We start from the raw sequence: 17836 nt of genomic DNA on the forward strand, positions 1-17836 counted from the left end.
GGTCGAGAGATCGAGACCAACCTGGTCAACATGGTGAAACCCCGTCTCTACTAAAAATACAAAACATTAGCTGGGCATGGTGGCGCGTGCCTATAATCCCAGCTACTCAGGAAGCTGAGGCAGGAGAATTGCCAGAACCCAGGAGGCGGAGGTTGCGGTGAGCCGAGATTGTGCCATTGCACTCCAGCCTGGGTAACAAGAGCGAAACTCCGTCTCAAAAAAAAAAAAAAAAAAGAAAAGAAAAAAAGAAAAGAAAATACATAAACTGATATAACAGGAGTATACTGGTCAAATTCTAAATAAAATATTGGTTACTTTAATATAATAATGGATCAAGAAAAACCCACAACCTGACCAAGTAGATGTTATTCTAGAAATATAAGAATAATTAGATGTTATAGAATAAGTCCAACATTAATTGGGAAAAAAACCCAGAAAACATTTCTGATATAAGAAAAATTAACAATAGAAGTTGGGCAGGGGCAGTGGCTCAGGCCTGTAATCCCAGCACTGTGGGAGGCCGAGGCAGGAGGATCATCCGAGGTCAGGTGTTCAAGACCACCAGCCTGGCCAACATGGTGAAACCCCGTCTCTACTAAAAATACAAAATTTATTTTTTAGTAGAGACAGGGTTTCTCCATATTGGTCAGGTGATCTGCCCTCGTCAGCCTCTCGAAGTGCTGGGATTATAGGCATGAGCCACTGTACCTGGCCAGCTACTCATGGGCCTGAGGCAGGACAATCACTTAAACCCCAAAGGCAGAGGCTGTGGTGAGCCAAGATCGTGCCATTGCATTCTAACCTGGGCAACGGGAGTGAAACTCTGTCTCAAAAAAAAAAAAAAATTAGCCAGGTGTGGTGGCTCACGCCTGTAATCCTAGCACTTTTTTGGGAGGCTGAGATGGGTGGATCACCTGAGGTCAGGAGTTCAAGACCAGCCTGGCCATCATGATGAAACCCCATTAAAAAAAAAAAAAAAAAATTAGCCGGGCATGGTGGCACATGTCTGTAGTCCCAGCTACTTGGGAGGCTAAGGCAGAAGAATTGCTTGAACCTGGGAGGAAGAGGTTGCAGTGAGCCAAGATCACACCACTGCATTTCAGACTGGGTGACAGAGAAAGACTTCATCTCAAAAACAACAACAACGACGAAAGTTAATAATTAAAGTAAAATCCTTAGGAATCTACTAAGAGTAAGAATCTTCTTTAACGCGACTAAGAGTACATAACAGAGACAAAACAACATTAGCCAATTAAACATTATGGATATATCCATTGAACTGGAGATCAAGACAAAGATACATAAAAGTATTATTATCATTTATCACTGCTCCAAATTTTTAATCAAAAAATAATTGAAAAGAGGCCGGGCACGGTGGCTTAAGCCTGTAATCCCAGCACTTTGGGAGGCCGAGGCGGGTGGATCACGAGGTCGAGAGATCGAGACCATCCTGGTCAACATGGTGAAACCCCGTCTCTACTAAAAATACAAAAAATTAGCTGGGCATGGTGGCGCGTGCCTGTAATCCCAGCTACTCAGGAGGCTGAGGCAGGAGAATTGCCTGAACCCAGGAGGCAGAGGTTGCGGTGAGCCGAGATCGCGCCATTGCACTCCAGCCTGGGTAACAAGAGCGAAACTCTGTCCCCGCAAAAAAAAAAAAAAAAAAAAAAAAAAAAAAAAAAAAAAAAAAAAAAAATTAGAGATTAGCTATTGAGAAAGAAACACTTTTCTAAATTATCCTTTAATATAAATGGAAAAATTAAGATCGTACAAAGCTTTATCATAGTTCAATTCATGATTCTAAGAAAGGGAAACGAAATGATCAAGTATGTTAGATCTTGAGTGGTCTTTGGACAGATCACCTGGAATGTCTGGGAGGACGACAAAGAGGAATTATCTTTTGAACAGAAGGGTCAGCATGTGAGGCCATACAGAGAAAGGACAGAGAATGGCCCATTTTGAGAGGAGAAGCAGGGAAAGGTCAGCTGAAAGAAGAGATAAGGCTGAAAACCCCTAAATTTTGAGCTTTTTATGCCAAATTCAGATTTCAGAAATAGAGAGAGGAGACAAAAAGAAGCAGCTGATGCTTTTTGTTTGTTTGTTTGTTTGCTTTTTGGTTTTTGGGTTTTTTTTGAGACGGAGTTTCGCTCATTACCCAGGCTGGAGTGCAATGGCGCGATCTCGGCTCACCGCAACCTCCGCCTCCTGGGTTCAGGCAATTCTCCTGCCTCAGCCTCCTGAGTAGCTGGGATTACAGGCACGCGCCACCATGCCCAGCTAATTTTTTGTATTTTTAGTAGAGACGGGGTTTCACCATGTTGACCAGGTTGGTCTCGATCTCTTGACCTTGTGATCCACCCGCCTCGGCCTCCCAAAGTACTGGGATTACAGGCTTGAGCCACCTCGCCCGGCCTGCTGATGCTTTTTAAATCGATTTTATAGAAGCAAATTGCCATGTTATGGTGGGGGCCACATGGTGAGAATGGTGAGAGGCCTCAGCAGCTTAGGGCCTCAATTCTACGCTTGCAAGAAACTGAATTCTCCCAACAACGAGGGAACCCGGAAGAGGACTTCAAGCTTCAATTGAGATCTCACCCATGATCAATGCATTGATTTCTTTAGCCTTCTGAGATTCTGAGCAGCTTCTCTGGATTTCTGCCTGGACTTCTGACCTATACAACTGTGAGATAATAAATTGTGTTTTCCTAAGCTGTTAAGTTTGTGGTGATGTGTTACAAAGCCATAGAAAATGAATCCGAAAAGAGATAACATAATTTTAAATCAGGCTGAGTGTGGTAATATTGCTGCTTTCATCCATTTGCTAGCTAGGGCTGCCAGCTTCAGTTCTAAGAGTTGGCTTGACTGGCTAATGCCATCCTAGACCAATCTTGGCACACACTAAATAACACTGAAAAGCCAGACATTCCTCGGGATAATGTAACAGAAATAATTCACAAAGACTAGGAGACAGAAATTCTGGCTTGAATTTTTCATGTCATTCCTACCTATTCTCTCGCCTCAATCACCCCCCTCATCCCCCAACATAGAACAGAAGACTGTATTTTCACTGATCCTATGAAAACAGACTATTGGAGAAACCATTCGAATTTTTAATAAGCTTTTTACTGGCAGCTCTCCCTAGATCAAAAATGCTGGTGGCAGAGACAGCAATGGAAATGAGCCCCCAGATTTCAAGTGGAGTGGGGACCAACAGGGGTGGCTGAGCTTAGGTGGCAGCCCTTACTCACCTAAACAAAAACTGGGGTGTGTGTAGTGATCCCATCTTGGAGAAAGGATTAACAAGCAGAGATCTCATGAGATTGAGATGAATAGACAACCCATTGATTTCTTCACTGTTTCACACACAAACTCCCTGTGTTAGCAAATAAAGGCTGTACTTCAATCACAATGGGAGGAAATCACTACGTCTCTCCTGAATCACCAATTTTGAGTTACTGGACTGAACCAGAACGTCTTGAGTATCAAAGAGAGGAGAGATACCTTTGAGGAAGGCGGTTTCTATAGCATAAGTTTCCCTACTATAAGTTTCACTCTTGTTACCCAGGCTGGAGTGCAATGGCGCCATCTCCGCTCACTGCAACCTCCGCCTCCTGAGTTCAGGCAATTCTCCTGCCTCAGCCTTCTGAGTAGCTGGGATTACAGGCACGCACCACCATGCCCAGCTAGTTTTTTGTATTTTTAGTAGAGACGGGGTTTCACCATGTTGACCAGGATGGTCTTGATCTCTTGACCTTGTGATCCACCTGCCTCGGCCTCCCAAAGTGCTGGGATTACAGGCTTGAGCCACCGCACCCGGCCAGTTTTCTTTTCTTTTCTTTTTTTCTTTTTTTTCTTTTTTTTGAGATAGAGTATCACTCTGTCACCTAGGCTGGGGTGCAGTGGCGCAGTCTCGGCTCACTGCAGGGTCCACCTCCCAGGTCCCAGAGAGTCTCCTGCCTCAGCCTCCTGAGCAGCTGGAATTATAGGTGTGTATCACCACGCCCAGCTAATTTTTGTATGTTTAATAAAGACAAGATTTCACCATGTTAGCCAGGCTGGTCCCAAACTCCTGGTCTCAAGTGATCTGCCTGCCTCGGCTTCCCAAAGGGCTAAAGTGCTGGGATTACAGGCGTGAGCCACTGCGCCTGGCCGGAGGTCACTTTTCAACATGAGATCTGGAAGGGACAAAACATCCTGACCATATCAACAGATGCTTCTCTGTGGTACAAAAACATGAGCCAGATGTAGACCTGCTATAAAGCTACAGCCAAAAAGTAACGAACTACAGCCTCTCTCAGGAGTGGTCCTGAGAGGCACTGGAGAAGCAAAACCCCCACAACGGGCAGACATGTAAGTGGCACTTCTATCGTCCACTTTACCTAGAATGAGAAATTGCCTGTGATGGTTGCAGATCGTCTTTCCAGAGGTTCAGTGACTTGTAAAGAGATACATCACAGACTTAGGGACGAAGTTTGGGCAAGAATTGTCCCAGAGATGAGAATATTTGTGTTCCAGGTGAACGTTCACAAGACAGCCTCACCCCAGAGAAGTTCTTAATAATATTGAGGACAGAATGACCTACTTAAAGACTATCAGTTATGTTTCTTCTCAAGACTATCTAGTGCAGCTGGGCACGGTGACTCATGCTTGTAACTCCAGCACTTTGGGATCCCAAGGCAGGCAGATTACGAGATCAGGAGTTCAAGACCAGCCTGGCCAACATAGTGAAATCCCATCTCTATTAAAAATACAAAACATTGCCTGTAATCTCAGCACTTTGGGAGGCCGAGGTAGGCGGATCATGAGGTCAAGAGATCGAGACCATCCTGGCCAACATGGTGAAACCCCGTCTCTACTAAAAATACAAAAATTAGACGGGCGCGGTGGCTCAAGCCTGTAATCCCAGCACTTTGGGAGGCCGAGGCAGGTGGATCACGAGGTCAAGAGATCGAGACCATCCTGATCAACATGGTGAAACCCCGTCTCTACTAAAAATACAAAAAATTAGCTGGGCATGGTGGTGCACGCCTGTAATCCCAGCTACTCAGGAGGCTGAGGGAGGAGAATTGCCTGAACCCAGGAGGCGGAGGTTGCGGTGAGCCGAGATCGCGCCATTGCACTCCAGCCTGGGTAACAAGAGAGAAACTTCGTCTCAAAAAAAAAAAAAAAAATACAAAAATTAGCTGGGCATGGTAGAGTGCGCCTGTAGTCCCAGCTACTCGGGAGGCTGAGGCAGGAGAATTGCTTGAACCTGGGAGGCAGAGGTTGCGGTGAGCCGAGATTGTGCCATTGCACTCCAGCTTGGCGCCTGGCGACAGAGTGAGGACTCTGTCTCAAAAAAAAAAAAATACAAAAAATTAGCTAGGCGTGGTGGCAAGCACCGATAGTCCCAGCTACTAGGGAGGCTGAGGCAGGAGAATTACTTGAACCTGGGAAGTGGAGGTTGCAGTGAGCCGAGGTCGCACCATTGCACTCCAGGCTGGGTGACAGCGCAAGACTCTGTCTAAAAAAAAAAAGACACTCTAGTGCAAAGACCACAAACTAAAAAATCTAAGTGTCCAGTAGGCAGCATAAACAAGGAAAGATAAAAGGGTCCATTCGATCTAAAGAAGGCAGCTCGCAGTCAGCTCAAGCGGAATCTTACCACGTTGGGATGCGAGCCATGTTGTCAGATGTTCTTTTATTGTTTTTCAAGAGAAGCCAGAAAATCAAATGTTAACATGAAATGTTCCAGTTTTTGAAATGTATGAGGGCCAAACACACAAGGTTAGAGGCCACACATGGCCTTTGGGAGGCCCTGGGTCTAACGTTTACCCCATGTTTATAAAAAAGCCAGCCACAGTGGCAAGGAGGGAGGCCACATATCAGCCACATCGGCTCTGCCACATGAACTTTCCTTTACTAGGCCCATCCAGACTCTATCAAAGAAGAAACACCAAATTTGTCTGCAAAACTGCTATTCCTCGAGCCACTGAAAGTTGAACGTATTAGCAAGTTCAGTCAGATATCTGGTGGATTGCTGATCAAGTGGGGCTCTTCTATCATGGAGCAGCGGCATAGGTAGAGACGCTTATCTGGATTTCATTTTTCTGTCAGCACGACTACTGGGAGACTTATTCGTTGCTTTATGCTAAGCCCCACAACACTACCTCTAAGGAATTAACATCACACTTAAGAAAAGAAATCACTGAGGCCGGGCGCGGTGGCTCAAGCCTGTAATCCCAGCACTTTGGGAGGCCGAGGCGGGTGGATCACGAGGTCGAGAGATCGAGACCATCCTGGTCAACATGGTGAAACCCCGTCTCTACTAAAAAGACAAAAAATTAGCTGGGCATGGTGGCGTGTGCCTGTAATCCCAGCTACTCAGGAGGCTGAGGCAGGAGAATTGCCTGAGCCCAGGAGGCGGAGGTTGCGGTGAGCCGAGATCGCGCCATTGCACTCCAGCCTGGGTAACAAGAGCGAAACTCTGTCTCAAAAAAAAAAAAAAAAAGAAAAAGAAAAGAAATCACTGGAATGATTGTAGTTTTCATTGAGCTTATTGTATACTTGGTATCTGGAAGGAGAGAGCCTTATGGAATGAAGAACTGATCCATTATTGAGGGCTCACTTACTGTAAGACATAACACTATCTTTCAAAATATGATTTTAAAAAATGTGGTATGTTCTCTCTACCAGTAATCATTAAAATACGGTGCTATTTGGGCACAGTGGCTGGTGCCTGTAATCCCAGCACTCTGGGAAGCTGAGGCGAGATGATTCCCTGAGTCCCGGAGTTTGAGACCAGCCTGGGCAACATAGCAAGATCTCAGCTCTACTAAAAATCAAAAAGAACATTAGCTGGGAGTAATGTCATGCACCTATAGTCCCAGCTACTTGAGAGGCTGAGGTGGGAGGATCACTTGAACCTGGGAGGTCAAGACTGCAGTTAGCCATGATTGTGCCACTACACTCCTCCAGCCCATGCAACAGAATGAGACCCCGTCTCAAAAAAAGGATCACAGGCTTGTCCAATAGTAGCGGGTTATCAGAACTTGTTAACATTAGCATCACTGAGTTGATCTACAACCCTCAACTGCTAAATTTGATGGGCTTAAAATAAAATAAAATATAGTGATATTTTACTAAAGTCCAAATAGGTAGAGCAGGAATAAAGGGGAAAAGGAAGAAAGTACTTGTTACGATCTGAGGTTTAATGACTGTCATGGGTTGACCCCAAAAGATGCTGAAGTCCTAAGATCCCAGTACCTGTAAACACGACCTTATTTAAAGATAGGGTCTTTGCAGATGATCAAATTAAGATGACGTCATTAGGGCAGGCCTTCATCCAGTAAGGCTGGTGTCCGCACAAAAAGGGGAAATTTGGACACAGAGACAGACACGTACAGAGGAAAAACAATGCGAAGACACAGGAAGAATGCCGTCCCCAAGCCAAGGAACATCGGAGGTTACCAGGAGCTAGGAGAGAGGCAGGAAACACCTTCTCCCCTCACAGACCTCAAAAGAAACCAACCTTGCTGATATCTTGATTTTGGATTTTCTGAGACCGTAACTTTCTGTTATTTAAATCACCTACTTCGTGGTACTTTATCATGGCAGTCCTAGAGCACGAATACAGTTACTTACTCTCAATTGTTTCTTGCATTCTATCCTCCCAACTGCATTCTGCTCACCTAGAAACTGGGAAACCAAGAAGGGTTTCCAAGGACTGCATCCGCTAGGGGACCTAATATATTTTCCACTGAATTGCAAGCTGAGATTAGCGTGTTGCCATTTGAAGCTCTTTACCTGCTAGGGGGGAACAAAAATTAATAATAATAAGAGGAGTATGTTAGAAGGAAGACCGTAATCCAGGCAAAATAGTGTTGCCACATACTAATCAGGGTTAGGCGTGAAGCCCCTCCAGGATGACCACTGTCCACAGGTGGAGACCATAAGGGCTCGGATTCTTCCTGATTACTATGGTCCATCTCACTGAGCAAACACAAACATGAGGCACTTGTATCCTGAGGGCAAGAGAGCTCTGAAAGGGGTAGGGAAAGAGTCCTAAATACCAGCTCATTCTTGTAACCAAGGGAGAGACAGACAAGCCCTAAACCATCACCTGTATTCCCTTGCTTTTGTGATTGTTTTTCCTTTTCTTTTCTTTTTTTCTTTTTTTTTTGGGGGGGGGGGCATATAAGATGTATTGCTCCAGCTGGGCGCGATGGCTCAAGCCTGTAATCCCAGCACTTTGGGAGGCCGAGGCGGGTGGATCACGAGGTCAAGAGATCGAGACCATCCTGGTCAACATGGTGAAACCCCGTCTCTACTAAAAATACAAAAAATTAGCTGGGCATGGTGGCACGTGCCTGTAATCCCAGCTACTCAGGAGGCTGAGGCAGAATTGCCTGAACCCAGGAGGCTGAGGTTGCGGTGAGCCGAGATCGCGCCATTGCACTCCAGCCTGGGTAACGAGAGCGAAACTCCGTCTCAAAAAAAAAAAAAAAAAAAAAGAAAGATAATTTAAGAAAAGACAAGGACTCACAAATAAGAAAAGGAATAGTTAGAGAAGGAAAGAAGAGGATACGAAAGAAAAGGAAAATATGAGTCACTAGTGACTACAGTAGCCTGCACCCACCCGGGGTGCCAGTCTAGATAAGGCCAAATTAGCACAGCCCAAAGGACAGCCTCTTTTTCCTGTTTCCCCTCACCACATGCCTTAAGTGGGAAATGATTAAAATATGTAGACAGTATCTCTTTTATTTTTATTATTTTTGGAGACAGGATCTCACTCTGTCACCCAGGCTGGAGTGTAGTGGTATAATCATGTTCACTGAAGCCTCAACCTCCTGGGCTCACGTGATCCTCCCACCTTAGACTCCTGAGTAGCTGGGCCTACAAGTGTGTAGCAGCACATTGGGCTAATTTTTTTTAAATTCTTTTTTAGAGACAGGGTCTCACTATGTTGCCCAGACTGGTCTTGAACTCCTGGCTTCACGTAATCCTCCTTCTTCAGCCTCCCAAAGTGCCGGGGCTACAGGTGTAAGCCGCCATGCCCAGGTGACAGTATATATGCTAAATATAGAGATTCACATCTCTCTCTCTCTTATGTATATAGTATGCATTCTGGAAACTTAATCTCTGGACAATTTCTTTTTTTTAATTTTTAAAACAAGTAGTACTGCATTTTTTCTAATTATTCTTCCTAAAATCAGACTATGATTTTTAAATGTTTTTCTTTAAATAACAACTATAAACCAGCCATAATAGGGCATGCCCATAGTCCCAGACACTCAGGAGGCTGAGATGAGAGGGTTGCTTGAGGCCAGGAGTTCACAGGTGTAGCACACTATAATAGTGCCTGTGAATAGCCACTGCACTTCAGTCTGGGCAAGATACCAAGACACTGTCTGTAAATTTATGTTTTTTTAATCACAAAAATATTTTTTTGGCTGGGTGCGGTGGCTCACGCCTGTAATTCCAGTGTTTTGGGATGCCGAGGTGGGCAGATCATGAGGTCACGAGATCGAGACCATCCTGGCCACCATGATGAAACCCTGTCTCTACTAAAAATACAAAAATTAGCTGGGCGTGGTGGTTCATGCCTGTAGTCTCAGCTACTTGAGAGGCTGAGGAAGGAGAATTACCTGAACCCGGGAGGCGGAGGTTGCATTGAGCCAACATCGCACCACTGTACTCCAGCCTGGCAACGGAGTAAGACTCCACCTCAAAAAAAAAGTATATATACATTTTAATCTTGCATAGCTTTCTATGGACTAAAAATGAATTATTGGCTGGATGTGAGGGCTCACACCTGTAATCCCTGCACTTTGGGAGGCCAAGGCGGGCAGATCACTGGAGGTCAGGAGTTCAAGATGAGTCTGGCCGACACGGTGAAGTCCTGTCTCTACTAAAAATACAAAAATTAGCCAGGCATGGTGGAGCGTGCCTGTAATACCAGCTGCTTGGGAGGCTGAGGTGGGAAGGTCACTTGAAGTCATGAGGCAGAGGCTACAGTGAGCTCGGATCATGCCATTGCACTCCTGCACTACAGCCTGGGCAACAGAGTGAGACTCCATCTCAAAATGAAAGAAAGAAACAAAGAAAAGAAAAGAAAATAGAAGAGAAAATAAACAAGAAAGAGAGAGAGAGACAGAAAGAAACAAAGAAAAATATAGGACTACACAATGAATTATAAATAAAGTATTTACAACTTTAATTAGATCTCAAATATAAAATCATATGGAGTCTGGGCACTGTGGCTCATATTTGTAATCCCAGCAATTTGAGCAGCCAAAGTAGGCAGGCCACTTGAACACAGGAGTTCAAGACAGGCCTAGGCAATATGGCAAAACACCAGCTCTACCAAACACATACACACACACACAACACACACACACACACACACACACACACACACACACACACACACACATTAGCCTGGCATGGTGGTGGACGCCTGTTGCCCCAGCTACTCAGGAGGTGGAGCAGGGAGGCTCCCATGAGCCAGGGAGGGGGAGGTGCTGTTAGCTGTGATTGTGCCTGATTTTTGAGCCAGAACCTGTCTCAAAAAATATAAATAGATAAAATAAAACCATATGAGTTAAAAGCATCACATCTGTATCTAAATTTCCTCATCAGTAAACCACAGATGACTTTTAATCCAATTAAGCAATCAATCAAAAACTTTTAAGCCAAGGCATTATGGAGCCAACTATTCCTTATGTGATATACTGGAAGAATTAATTTATCTGTTCTATCAGCATTTATATATAACAAGTGTAATTCTCTATATGTTTATATATAACAAACCTACACAAACCCATATAATTTTTACCTCTGCCTAGATTCAGTCAAAATGTAACAATCTCTTCAAAAAGAAAAGGCCTAGCAAATTTCTACAATGACAAGGAGTTAAGCGTGGTAAGCTAATTTGCCTTTCCCCTCTCCAAAATTCTAGCTATGAAGCAAATATTTAACTGTCCTAATGAACTATATAGGTAATAAGCCCATGTAGTTACAAATCGGCTTAATGATATCGGTTTGAAAGGGGAAGTTCTGCAATTGTAGGTAGCTCTTTAATGCAGGATCAGAAACTAATGTTTCAGTCCCAAGTTAGATTTTTAAAGTACCACATTCATCTTGATGACTAATAGAAACGAGTGGAATGTTAGTAAATTGATACATAATTCTCCTGAAATTTCCATCTTTGAAAAGTTTACTTAGGAGCTCTAGGCTCCTAAAAGTTATTTGTAATTCAGAGTGCTGTCTTCCTTTCCAACCCCTACAAATAAAACATAGCACAAGAAGACATTTTTGGTCAGGCACCGTGGCTCTCGCCTATAATCCCAACACTGGGAGGCTGAGGCGGATGGATCACCTGAGGTATGGAGTTCGAGACCAGCATGGCCAACATGGTGAAACCCCAATTAGCCGGTGTCGTGGGGGCACCTGCAATCCCAGCTACTCGGGAGGCTGAGGCATAATCACTTGAACCTAGGAAGGGGAGGGTGCAGTTGGTGGAGATGGCGTCACTGCACTCCAGCCTGGGCAGCAGAGCGAAACTCCGTCTCAAAAAAAAAAGGGGGGGGTGAGGGGGGGCATTTTTAGTCAATAAACACACTTACGACTTCAGAAAACAAATTAACTGACCACTAAAACGTACTAAATGCCTTGTTATTCCTTATATATTTTTCAGAGAAAGCTCAATATCCTGTCTTGAATCCGGGCATAAGGACATAAAGAACCTGAAATACAAAGATAAAGAATTCATGCCACCACCTCAGATCACTGACACACAATGTTAAAAAAAAAAATCCTCAGTACACAGCGATCTGAGAAATAGAATAGACGGTCTTTAACAGTCCTTTTGATTTCAGGGTTGGAAAGTGACATATTTCTACTGCTATCCGAACCCTCGGTCATTTTAAAACAGGTCGTCAATGTGAGACAAGCAAATCAAGCTCAAAGTCCAGAAATTGCAAAAGGGAGGTAGGTTTCAGCAGCCTGGCGCAGGTCGGGGGCAGGCGCCGGGACAAAGGGAAGACACCGTGCGCCCCCTTTTCCTCCCTGCTCGTACCCTGGAATCTGCTCCTCCCGGTTCTCTGACCGGGAACGCGCAGGTGGTGTCATCCGCTCATTGATACTCGGCGTCGCCCCGGGTCTGGCATCTGTCCCGCAGGCAGCGCACGCCGGCGACCGTGCACACGGACCCTGCCCCACCATGACTCTGCCGCATCGATCCGCGGCTGCTTCCCTGCGCTGGGTGTCCGTCGGGACTTACTGGAAACTTTCTGGGAGGCTGCGGCTCTAAGGCAGAAAACCCTGCTAACCAGGGCACGCCGTTCGGACGAGGCTGGGGGGCAGAGAGACGTTATCGACTGATTACTCACAGTTTGCCTCGCAGCCGGGAAGCGCCAGGAGGAGGCACGCCAGCAGCGCCCCGCAGCGCCCTCCCAGGACCCTCATTTCGAAGCGCGCGGAGGCACGGCGGGGCCCGAGCGCTCGGCCCGCGGAGCTGCCAGCCCGTGCGCCTGGGTCTGGGCGGTGCTGCGCGGCGGCGCCTGCGAGCCGGGAGCCCCGGCGGAACAGCCGGGGGCGGAGGGGACCGCCCGCTCCCAGCCCCCAGCCCGGGAGGGGAAGCGATAACGAGGACATTTCCAGGAAGCTTTTCGGAGCTGGGGGATGGGCGCCGGAGAACGCTGCAGGCCTGGTAAACACAGCCCGGGCACCTCGCCCGCTGCCGGGTTCCTGCTTTTCCGTGCTTCCCTCCGCGATGAGGTTTCCACAGGGGAAGGGATGGGGAACGCAGTTCTCTGACTGGTCAGGAGAACTTCCAGGGTTCAAGAGAAAGGATCTCCAGGGGCGAAGGGAGACGTAGTGAGAGACTGACTCGTCCGTGGAGATATTAACCAGTACCTGGAAGTCAGCGAGACTTTCGGAAGAACTACGGTGAAACTAAAAGCAAATGGGGTCATTCTGATCAGCCACATTTTTTTGGGGGGGGGGTCTTGTATTTATGATAGAAAAAGAAAAAACCATGGCAAAACATGTTTTAGAAAAAATCGAAAATGTATCAAATTCCAGTACCTTCAAACACCTCATTTTATTTTTCGCATATTACCTCTAGTTTTTGTCCTTAGGCATACGTACACATTTGAAATATGTTTAAGGCTATCGCTGAAGCTGAACTGCCTGAATTCAAATGGCAATATTATGCCACTTACTAGTTCTGTAACTAAGTAAATTGCTTAACCTCTCTAAAATCTCAGTTGTGCCATCCCTAAAATGGGGATAATACGTTTCATAGTGCTGATGTAAGGATTTCCGGAGGTAACATATGAAGCAATTACTGTGCCTTAACTAGCAGCACTTGAAGCCATCCACGTAGGGTTAACAAGAATTCTGGACAGAAATACATTCATAATTAAAGAATAATCAAGTTGCACTTTTGCATCCCCATTTTTCCTATGGATAGGATTTCCGACATTAGAATCATAGCGCTTTAAGATAGGTAGGGTTTCTGATATTACAATCATAAAGCTTTTCGTTGTGTTTGAAGACCCTGACAGAGGAATCCGCATAATCCAGCTCCTTCATTCCCATCCCAAACCTCATCCTGTACTCTTCAACCAAAGATCTCCACACTTCAGCTCACTCCAAAACTCCTAAAAATCCTGGCCCCAAACTCATTGGAGAGATGGATTTGAGGTTCCGTTTAGTGGCCCTCTAAGCCTCTTTCTCTGCTGCAACCCCAATGTCTGTTCATATTGACTGAAGTGTGCGTGCAGCAATGACTCTATTATTGTTACATACACAATGCGTATTTACTGTTATTCCAATATTTCTGCCCAATGAAATATCAATTGATTTCCTGAGAGTGTAAGTGAAATTTGATGGTGTGATTATATTTCAAAGATCTCTTCCAGTTCTAGATTTTTATGCTTCTGTGAGCCAGCTGCATGGAAGTTGTTGAATATTGGAGTCCTTTTTCTTTTTGTTTATTTGAGGTTTTTTTGGTTTTGGGTATTGGGTTTTTTTTTTTTTTTTGAGATGAAGTCTTGCTCTGTCACCCAGGCTGGAGTGCAATGGCACAGTCTCGGCTAACTGCAACCTCTGCCTCCCAGGTTCAAGCAATTCTCCTGCCTCAGCCTCCCGAGTAGCTGGGATTATAGGCACCCGCCACTATGCCCGGCTGATTTTTGTATTTTTAGTAGAGACGAGGTTTCACCATGTTGGCCAGGCTGGTCTCGAACTCCTGATCTTGTGATCCACCCGCCTCCATCTCCCAAAGTTGGGATTACAAGTGTGAACCACTGCACACGGCCTACTTTTTCTAATAAGAACTTGGGCTGACGAGTTCACATTCACTCAGTAGAGGAAGAAAGATGCTTCCCACTACCCTTGCAGTTTCTGTGGCTGGTATAAGAATTAAATGGGCAGGCCGGGTGCGGTGGCTCACGCCTGTAATCTCAGCACTTTGGGAGGCTGAGGCGCGTGGATCACAAGGTCAAGAGATCGGGACCATCCTGGTCAACATAGTGAAACCCCGTCTCTACTAAAAATACAAAAAACTAGTTGGGCATAGTGGCGCGTGCCTGTAATCCCAGCTACTCAGGAGGCTGAGGCAGGAGAATTGCCTGAACCCAGGAGGCGGAGGTTGCGGTGAGCCGAGATCGCGCCATTGCACTCCAGCCTGGGTAACAAGAGCCAAACTCCGTCTCAAAAAAAAAAAAAAAAAAAAAAAAAAAAAAAAAAAAAAAATTAAATGGGCATAGAGAAAGAGGAGAAAACAATATTTAATTACACATGTATGCATGGGAATTTCACAAAAATATGAGACTCCAGGAGGTATCCAGATGACTAAGATGTATATCATCCCGAGCTATGGAAAGGAATAGGGGTTTGAGGCTTCTTGGGGTAGACAAGGCAAATAAAGAGAAGGGAAGGAAAGGAAATGTGTGCTTGATAAAGGTTGCCTTGTCATGTGGGTCTCTTGGGTAGTAAAAGTTGTCTCTGGGAGTAGCTGTCTTCTTGGCACAGATAGACACATTTACTAATGAAAATTTCTTTGGTAATTGTAGATTTTCTTTACAAGGGGAAATTTATTTTACAGGTGAAGGGGTGGTAAAAAGCTTTCTCTACTTCTGCTGATTCTTGATTGCCTTGACCACAAAATAACCCATATATCTAAATGTTATATTTTTGGGTGGCATGTCCTGAACCTCTTGATCTTATTCAAAATAGAATTATTGAGTGTATTTATGACCTTTCCCTCTTTTAAATTCTCTTCTTTCTTGGTTTGTTTGACTTGAACAAGTTGGTCTATATACCACTTTTTTCTCAGTCCCAACCTACTTAAATATAAATATAATTTTAATATCTATAGAATTGTTTCAATTATGTTAAACAAAATCACCTTTAATTACCATATTTAATTAAATATGTAAATTTATTTAGGCCAGAAGTCTTCCAAGTAAAACCCCTATTTGGGAATCTCCTCATCTTGTGAGAAGGAAATAAGAGAAGAATATCAATTTTGAGATCTCAAAAATTTCTAAGGAGGAAAAACTTCTAAAATCATGAATCAACAACATTCATAACAAATCATATAAGCATACAAAAATATAAAGAATATGAAGAAAAGAAGGGAATATTAGAATAAGCTCTCTTAAAAAAAAGCTTGCTCCTCTAAAGACTTCAGTTGAAAGTGAATAGCTATCTATACATCTATTTTTTAATTAAAAAAATTTGTTTTGACACAGTCTTACTCTGTCACCCAGGCTGTAATGCAGTGGTGCGATCTCAGCTCACTGCAACCTCAGCATCCCAGGTTCAAGCAATTCTCCTGTCTCAGCCTCCTGAGTAGCTGGGATTACAGATGTCTGCCACCATGCCTGGCCAATTTTTTTTTTGTATTTTTGGTAGAGACATGGTTTTACCATGTTGGCCAGGCTGGTTTTGAACTCCTGACCTCAATGGATCTACCCGCCTTAGCTTCCCAAAGTGCTGAGATTACAGGTGTGAGCCACAGCATCCAGCTTTATTTATTTATTTATCTGAGACAGGGTATCACTATGTTGCCCAGGCTGGAGTGCAGTGGTGCAATCATAGCTCACTGCAGCCTCAAACTTCTGGACTCCAGCATCCTCCTCTCTCGGTCTCTCAAGTACCTAGGACTATGGTCACATACCTGTATGCCAGGCTAATTTTTACTTTGTTTTTATTTATTTATTTATTTTTGGTAGAGATGGTCTGGAACCCCTGACCTCAAGGGATTCTCTTGTCTTGGCCTCACAAAGCTTTGGGATTACAGGCGTGAGCCACTTCTCTTGGCCTGGGCATCCTTTAACACCACAAATTTGCATCACACTGTCAGTAATAATTGTCAGCACTGAAAATTTATGTGTCCTACCCCATAATGTCAAACTTTGTTTCTTTTCTTTTCTTTTCTTTTTTAAAGACGGGGTTTCACCATGTTGGCCAGGCTGGTCTCTAACTCCTGACTTCAAGCAATCCACCTGCCTCGGCCTCCCAAAGTGCTGGGATTATAGGCATGAGCCACCGCACCCAGCCTCATAATGTCAAACTTTGTAAAACCATCTGGAATCTATTAATATACAATTTGATAATGCATCATTGGATAAAATTCTGGGTTTTAAATCTCAGAAATTCACTTTGTGATGGTGATATCTGCCTTTAGCTCAATATTGATTGATACTTGGTAATCCCATTTAGCCAAACTTTGGTTTTAACACAGTTCTTTTTTTTTTTTTTTTTGAGACGGAGTTTCGCTCTTGTTACCCAGGCTGGAGTGAAATGGCGCGATCTCGGCTCAACGCAACCTCCATCTCCCGGGTTCAGGCAATTCTCCTGTCTCAGCCTCCCGAGTAGCTGGGATTACAGGCACGCGCCACCATGCCCAGCTAATTTATTGTATTTTTAGTAGAGACGGGGTTTCACCATGTTGACCAGGATGGTCTCGATCTCTCGGCCTCGTGATCCACCCGCCTCGGCCTCCCAAAGTGCTGGGATTACAGTGTATTTTTTAGTAGAGACGGGCTTTCACCATGTTGACTAGGATGGTCTCGATCTCTTGACCTCGTGATCCACCCACCTCGGCCTCCCAAAGTGCTGGGATTGCAGGCTTGAGCCACCGCACCCGGCCCGAGGGCAGGAATTTTTAAAGCTTTTGTTCACAACTATATTCTGAGTGCTTAGAACAGTTACTGGTCCATAAATATTTCATTCAATTTAATTCAACAATGTGTGCCTAGGAATATTTAGACCAAAATATTAATAATGATCCTGAAATGACAGTGTTAACTAAATCATAGCAGCATGGCTCTTGTCATCATTCAGAACAAACCAGATTACACACTAAAAAGCCAGAAATTTACAGTGTTTTAGATAACAAGTGTTTATCTCTTGCTCATTGGAAGTCCACTACAAGTCTGCTTGACCTTCAAGGTAACTGTCTTCCATGTGTTAACTCAGCATTTCATGCTGCTTTGATTTTACAGTCCCTCAAAGTCAACATAGTCATCTACAATTACCACGGCAAGAGAAGAGAGCACATTGAGAATTGTGCCCCAGCTCTTTCATAGTTTTGCCAAGAAGTGGCATACCACTTAACATTTCATTAGACAAAGCCAGGCATGTGGTATGCCTGCCTGACTTCCAGAGGGTGGGAATAACTGTTATTTCATGTGCCTGTAAGAAAAGAGAACTCCACATGGTGAGAAGCATTTATGGCTATCAAGCCACTTAAGATATGGAAAAACTAAGAGTCGGCCGGGTGTGGTGGCTCACGCCTGTAATCCAAGCACTTTGGAGGCCAAGGCGAGTGGATCACCTG

At 44.6% G+C, this 17836-nt stretch overlaps 2 protein-coding genes across 2 annotated transcripts in view; one reads left to right on the top strand and one right to left on the bottom strand.

Moving 5' to 3' along the window:
- PROS1 (protein S) overlaps window positions 1-12611 on the bottom strand; it is an 84001-nt gene extending 71390 nt beyond the window's left edge. The window contains exon 1 of the mRNA XM_039480566.2: window positions 12372-12611. Coding sequence (XP_039336500.2) covers window positions 12372-12447 — 76 coding nt within the window. The 5' untranslated portion in view covers window positions 12448-12611. The remainder of the gene's footprint in view (window positions 1-12371) is intronic.
- Window positions 12612-12662: 51 nt separating this feature from the next.
- ARL13B (ARF like GTPase 13B) overlaps window positions 12663-17836 on the top strand; it is an 81975-nt gene continuing 76801 nt past the window's right edge. Inside the window, exon 1 of the mRNA XM_074389166.1 lies at window positions 12663-12691. The gene's annotated coding sequence lies outside the window, so the exon portion shown is untranslated. The remainder of the gene's footprint in view (window positions 12692-17836) is intronic.

The sequence above is a fragment of the Saimiri boliviensis genome, chromosome 18 (genome assembly GCF_048565385.1).
Source record: "Saimiri boliviensis isolate mSaiBol1 chromosome 18, mSaiBol1.pri, whole genome shotgun sequence".
Taxonomy (NCBI): domain Eukaryota; kingdom Metazoa; phylum Chordata; class Mammalia; order Primates; family Cebidae; genus Saimiri; species Saimiri boliviensis.